General features: G+C 48.5%; 1 protein-coding gene across 3 annotated transcripts; it reads right to left on the bottom strand.

Moving 5' to 3' along the window:
* Positions 270 to 4,125, bottom strand: LOC8068792 (hydroxycinnamoyltransferase 2). 3 transcript variants are annotated; one of them, XM_021448728.1, is made up of 6 exons: positions 2,395 to 4,125; positions 1,507 to 1,619; positions 1,035 to 1,380; positions 875 to 907; positions 561 to 753; positions 270 to 474 (listed from the first exon to the last, which is right to left on the bottom strand). In XM_021448728.1, the coding sequence occupies exon 1, from the start codon at positions 3,814 to 3,816 to the stop codon at positions 2,437 to 2,439; it is 1,380 nt and encodes a 459-aa protein (XP_021304403.1). In that variant the 5' UTR covers positions 3,817 to 4,125; the 3' UTR covers positions 270 to 474; positions 561 to 753; positions 875 to 907; positions 1,035 to 1,380; positions 1,507 to 1,619; positions 2,395 to 2,436. The 3 variants fall into 3 exon arrangements, with proteins under 3 accessions (XP_021304403.1, XP_021304402.1, XP_002436488.1); XM_021448727.1 differs by having other exon boundaries at positions 1,035 to 1,619; XM_002436443.2 differs by lacking the exons at positions 1,035 to 1,380; positions 1,507 to 1,619.

Here is a 6,225-nt window from a genome sequence, read left to right as displayed (position 1 = left end):
TGGATTCTCCTCTTAATTGGCAACCACCCATTGGTGGGTTCTCGCTGGAACCGGACAATCCGGCACCCTCAGCTTCTCTGATACCCATTCAGGAGGTGGGTGTGGAAGATGTGGTTGTCGTTCCTGATGCTCAATCCGGTCCCAATGAGGCTGGAAGATTTGTCGGTGGTGTTGGTGTTGGCTGCCTAGAGACCCCTATGACCCAGACTATTCAATGTAAGTGGCGTAGTTCCATCGCTGCTTTCGCTCGGCGCACACGCTCAAGCTTCTTTTCCCTCTCCTCCCGAGCCGCAGCAACACGTCTTCTTTCCTCCTCTTCCTTGTGCTCCCTCTTTGAGCCTCCTCTCTACGTCTCTTCTCTAATATCTCTGCACGCTCTGCATCCCACTCCTTTAGACCTTGTAGAAGCCGCTTGTCGGACTCCTTAATCTCAGTGTCGATCCACTGCTCAAAATCACACAATGGTGGAGGGGTCTGCAACAAATATATTTGTTCAAAAAATTAAATCATGCTTCGTAGGACACAAAATACTAAGTGCACAATAGAAAAAAATAACTTACAATAAAGTTATTGCGGCGTTGTTTTGGCGTAGGCTCCCAGGCAAAATTGGAACACATCCAATACCTCTGCCGATAGGTTTCCTCGTCTTCCGAAATTTCTACCTTGCAAGGATCACCACAAAAGCACATAGGTACTGGAACACCGCTAGGAAGCGGCTTGTGGATGTACGGACTCCCGGTCGTCCGGCCATAGCTACAGTTCAAAGAATTAAATTCTAAGAAATCATAGCAAATAACGATTCAACCGAAAACTACAATTTACCAAATGATAAATAATAACGAATGAAATTTATCGAAACATGTCGAAAGGTTACCTTGGTTTGCTACTTTTTCCACGACGTGGCATTCTACGATTACATAAGATAAATATTAATCATCCATTCAAAAAACTAGAAATGGTTTATCTAAGTCTACAATATACGTGTAATATAGGTCAAATCAATGTGTCAAAAACTAATATGTGAAAGAGTATACCTGGCTCTTCAAGATTTATGGAACAAATCAAACTTTTGATGGTCGAAATATTGAATCCAAATTCGTGCTCGGTTTTTGGAGAGAAAGAGCCGAGAGGGGAGATGAAAATATGAACTGCGTCTACGGGTAGCGAAGGGCGTCGGCCGGTATGTAGTAGGGAGCTCGGCACCGTGAACTGTGGCGCCGAGCTCGGCGCCGTGATCTGTGGCGCCGAGCTCCCTGCCACGTCAGATCCACGTCAGAAGCCTTGCTGGGCACAGCCAGGGACCTCGACGCCATGATCCATGGCGTCGAGACGTGATACCTCGACGAAATGTTTCATGGCGTCGACCCCCTGGGTCCATTTCTGCATTTAAGTTTTCCAGCGATCTAATTGTGAACTTTCTTAAAAAAAAGACCAAATTGTAAAAAATGAGGCCGTGGTGAAGTGGTGGTCAAATGATATGATTTGATTGTACTGCCGTCTGTCAACCTGTATTAATCAGGTTTGTTGTCGGAGCTGATGAGTGGTAGTAGTCGTACATTGTGGGCGAACGCGTGACATTGTGGCAACTGGCGCAATGTGGTAGTAGTCGTACATTCTCGCTGGTACAAAAATATTTCGTTTTTTCGGTTCGGCCAATTCATAAGTGGCAATCAAATCTTAAATCATTCATAGAAAATTTCCATGGCACAAAAGGAATTCATAGAAGTAAAAACTAAGAAGTCAGACCCTGTTTAGATGTCTTCGAAATTTCAAAAATTTACAAGATTCTCCATCAGATCGAATCTTAGACACATGTATGAAGTATTAAATATAGATAAAAAATATTTAATTACACAGTTTGCCTATAATTCGCGAGACGAATCTTTTAAGCCTAATTAAACTATGGTTGTATAATATTTATCAAATACAAACGAGATTGTTACCGTCTTCAAATAATAAAAAAATTAGAATCTAAACGGGCCCTCAATAGCACGATACAAGAGGGGCACAATAACGCTGGCACAAGAGTGTTGAGTGCTCACTCACTATGATTACCATTATATCGGTGTCCATTCCGTTCTCCTTCTTTCTCTCTAGGAATAGAGCACTTCTTTTTGAAGGAATAGGAATCATTCCGTTCTCTTTCTCTCTCTCTAGGAATAGAACATTCTTTTTGAAGGAATATGAATAGAACATTTTGATGTACTATACTGAACTTTAGTAAAATATATAAATATAGCTACCTATAAAATAGTTACATACGATTTATGTACATATAACTTCAGTCATATTATCATTCTAAATATATGCAAAGTTAAGTGAAGTTAGAATACAGTTCAACAACATATCAAAATAAGATGTTAGCACTTAGATTTTATTTCAGACGATACGTACCGGTTTACTGGAATGGCCGGCACTGCCAGCGCGAGCTCAGAGTCACAGACGGGATCCCGCCGCCGTCGCCATCCCCAGGTTCGCTGCCGGCTTCAGCAAAGGGTCAGATTCGACCACCTCCATGAGCCGTGGCCACATCCTGGTGGCGCCGAAGAACCACGACCCGTCGCCGCTGGGGCTGGGCACCACCGTCACGGACGCGGACCCCAGGCGGCCGTGGCGTATCCACGGCATCACGAGGCTGGGCTTCCCGAACCCGAGGTCCCCGTCGATGGCGAACGGGAGCAGCCCGGAGATGATGAGAGCGGGGCTCCCGAGACCCAGGTTCACCGCCTCCGTCCACTTGCCGCCTTCCCTGAACGCCGCCTTCCGCTCCTCCATCCAGTCCGCCAGCTCCTGGAACCGCGCCGCCGTCATGACCCCCGCGATGGCCGCGCGCACCATGGCCGCCACCTCGGGGAGCGGCGCGCGCAGCAGTTCCGCCACGCTCGCCTCGCGGGCCGTGTACGTCACCACGTTCCCGATGTAGCGGTCCAGCGCGCCGTCCCACGGCTCCACCTGCTTCCGCCCGTCCACGATCCACGCCATCCGGCAGCTGGGGTTGGCGTCGCCGACGGCGCGCGCGAGGAGCTTCCACACGTGCGCGCACAGCGCCACGAACCGCGACGCGCGGCGGCCCCCGCCGCCGGGAGACGACGCCGCGGCCTGCAGAGCCGCGAGGTCGGCCGCGTCGATGCGGTACAGCCGCCGCCGGATGGCCGCGGTTAGGAGCGGGTTGATCATGGTCTCCGGCGTGAACCGGGCGAACTCGGCGTCCAGCGACGCGCTGTACCGCGGCGGCGACCGCGGCTTGAACAGGGACCGGTCCAGCAGGGGCTCGCGTGAGAGGCCGCCGTCGCGGATCATCTCAGCGAGCGCGGTCAGCAGTAAGGTGAACGCTCGGCCGTCCGCGAGGAGGTGGCTGGTGGCAAGCGTCAGCGCGAACCCGCCGCACGCGAACCGGACCAGCTGCACTGACAAGGCGAGGCTCGTGTCGAAGGGTATCTGGATGAGCCCCAGCGACTGGTCGACCTCCGAGAAGTCAACGGCCGCGAGCGGCACCGCGGCGTCGGCGACGACGAGCTCGGCGCCGGCGTTGTTGCAAGCGACCTCGGGGATCTTGGTCTCCGGGTCGAGCACGACGCGGCCGGCGAAGGGGAAGAGGTGGGAGAGGTAGGACGGCAAGGTGGCGCGCACGGCGGCGAGGACCGTGTCGGGGCCGGCGGCGGGGGCGGCGTAGATTGAGACGAGGAAGATGGGGAACGGACCGAGGACGAGGTCGAGGTTGGAGACGGTGAGGACGGAGGGGAAGCCCGGCGGCGGGTGCGAGGCACGGACCAGCGTCCGGGAGGCGATCTCGAGGTGGAGGTGCCTGACCGCCATTTCGCCGAGCAGGACGAGCGCGTGGCGTCGAGGACCTTGGACGGGGATGGATTGGACTACCGTGGTCCGTGGTTAGTGCGATGCTGACCTGGCGCCGGCAACGCAGGCAACAACTCCTCGAAGCGATTGTGTGTGAGTGATGCACTTTTGCTGTAGGCCGAGGCGCAAATAGCAATTGGTGGATTACTTTTTTTTTTCTTTTTGCTGTATGAATGGCCCGACAAAAAAGTGCACACACACAAAAATGTACTGTACACACCATTTCAGATATCTATTTGAGCAATTCTATTGCCTTGTTTAGTTGAGGAGGTAAAATAATTTTGGTACTATAACACATTCATTTTTATTTGGTAATTATTGTCCAACTATGGACTAAGCTTAAATCATCTCGTAAATTATATATAAATTATGCAATTAGTTATTTTTTTATCTATATTTAATGTTTCATACATATGTCACAAGATTTAATGTCATAGAAAATCTTGAAATGTTTTTTTTAGTTTTAAGGTGAACTAAACAAGGCCATAGGATGTCTTCAACGGCAATATCAAATCGCTAGCTTGGAAACAATAAAAAAATAGAAAAGCATGCAACATTTTCACGAGATGGCGGCAGAGGGTGTGAGAGGAAGTCTCGTAGGAGTATGTGCACAACTAGCGAGTCCGTGGGTGTTAGCGCGGTGTTCTCCTTCCTCCATATCCAATAAAATCCCATAAAACTAGCGATTTAGAAATCATTAGAGTCAGCCTTAGAGGACGAGAACGAGATTCGTTTAACACGGATTTAAATGAAAAAAATTACCCTCGTTCAGTGAGTGGCTATGGCAACAGAGATAGAAACAACCCATCCCAAATTTCTCTTTGGGGAATATTTTGTTAGGGGATCCCAAATTTCTCTTTGGGGAATATTTTGTTAGGGGATGATGATAGAGACGATTTAGTCCTCCGTGCAAAAATAAAATAGGGAAAACCATCCTCATCGAGTTTTATAAAACCCTAAATGCTACCCTATACTTGCTCTCTCAATTCCTACCTCACCTATGGACACACCCACCGCAAAAAACCTGTATTCGCTTGCAGCCTACTCGTCTATGGTCTCGACACTGCAAATCCATTGGTCGTGCAAGCTCTACACTAGAGATGGCAATGGTGCCCCAATTCCTACTAGGGATTTCATATTAGGGGATGGGAATGGCAAATTTTTTATCTTCGCAAGAGGTTTAATAGACAAAAAGAGGTCCCCATCAAGTGAGGTTGGGCTTGGAACATTCCATTCGTCCATGTCCTCGATCCCTATCAAGGTCCTTGTTATGAATCCACAAATGGCAAGGCCCAATAAGCCCAACTTAAAGCCTAACTATGAATTATAAAAGGAAATCTTCCTAGCAACCCTAGCTTCAATTCCTTTCCACCTCCCAGCCGTCACCCGAGCGGCATAATAGATGGGATCGCCGCTCGCCCGATCCTCCTTTTCCTTGACACAACTTGTGAATCGTGAGCGAGGAGCGACCAACCACCAGCAAGAATACGAGACGGAGAGAGAGAGTCACAACCTGGAAGAGAGAGTGCTCATGGTGCCACCGTTAGGATATGCCGCCGGCGTGGAAGATGGCAGGTGAAGACCTTTCTCTAATTCTTAACCCCTATTTGTAGCTCCTTCATCTCTCCTTATAGCTTGTCATCTACTAACTACTAACCCCATTCCCAATCTAATAGTCCCTCAAGGGATGCCAAGCATCTAAACACCCACCACCAGATCTAGCTCTAGCACTAATGCATCCAACCGTCGATGCACTAGAATCAAACAAGATCGTGACACCAAACTAGAGTCAAACAAGACCACCCACGCCGTACCAAAGCCACTTGTCGCTGCTGCTGAAGCTTAGCATCCAACCATCGGATCAAAGCTGGCCGACACTGCTCGATATCTATCAAGTTGGCCTATTGTAGGATCCAAGGCTGAGAAGAAAAATCTCCACTAACATGATCCAGTAAGGCCTTTATTGTTGCAGGTGATAAGCTCCTTCGTCGACCACCACTAGCCAAGGGATCTAGCTTGAAGTGCCCCTGCTTGAAGATAGCTCCAACTGACTAGCCTAGGAGTGGTTTGTGAACTAATTGTCAATTTTATTCATCAATTTAATATATATTCATATTGCACCATTCATTTGTTTGAAATGCCCATATGTAGGTTTAGGATCACGTGCTAATGTTGATGAAGATGTCATAAACAAGAAAGAAACAAATCATATTTGATCAGGTGCTTATTTTGTTATTACTACATAAATGATTTTATGAGACACTACCCAATCATTAACTAAGGCGGTGACAAAATTTACGTGACTCCTAAAATAGCTAAGGGTTTTGAGAGGCGGACAATTAAATACAGAGACAATCATTTTATTTAGAA

The sequence above is a fragment of the Sorghum bicolor genome, chromosome 10, assembly GCF_000003195.3.
Source record: "Sorghum bicolor cultivar BTx623 chromosome 10, Sorghum_bicolor_NCBIv3, whole genome shotgun sequence".
Lineage (NCBI taxonomy): Eukaryota > Viridiplantae > Streptophyta > Magnoliopsida > Poales > Poaceae > Sorghum > Sorghum bicolor.
The sequence above is the reverse complement of the archived record's forward strand: the minus strand, read 5'-3'. Positions and strand labels throughout refer to the sequence as shown.

Coding starts and splice junctions, on each gene's coding strand:
- LOC8068792 (XM_021448727.1), bottom strand. CDS start 3,816: ATGGCGGTCAGGCACCTCCACCTCGAGATCGCCTCCCGGACGCTGGTC.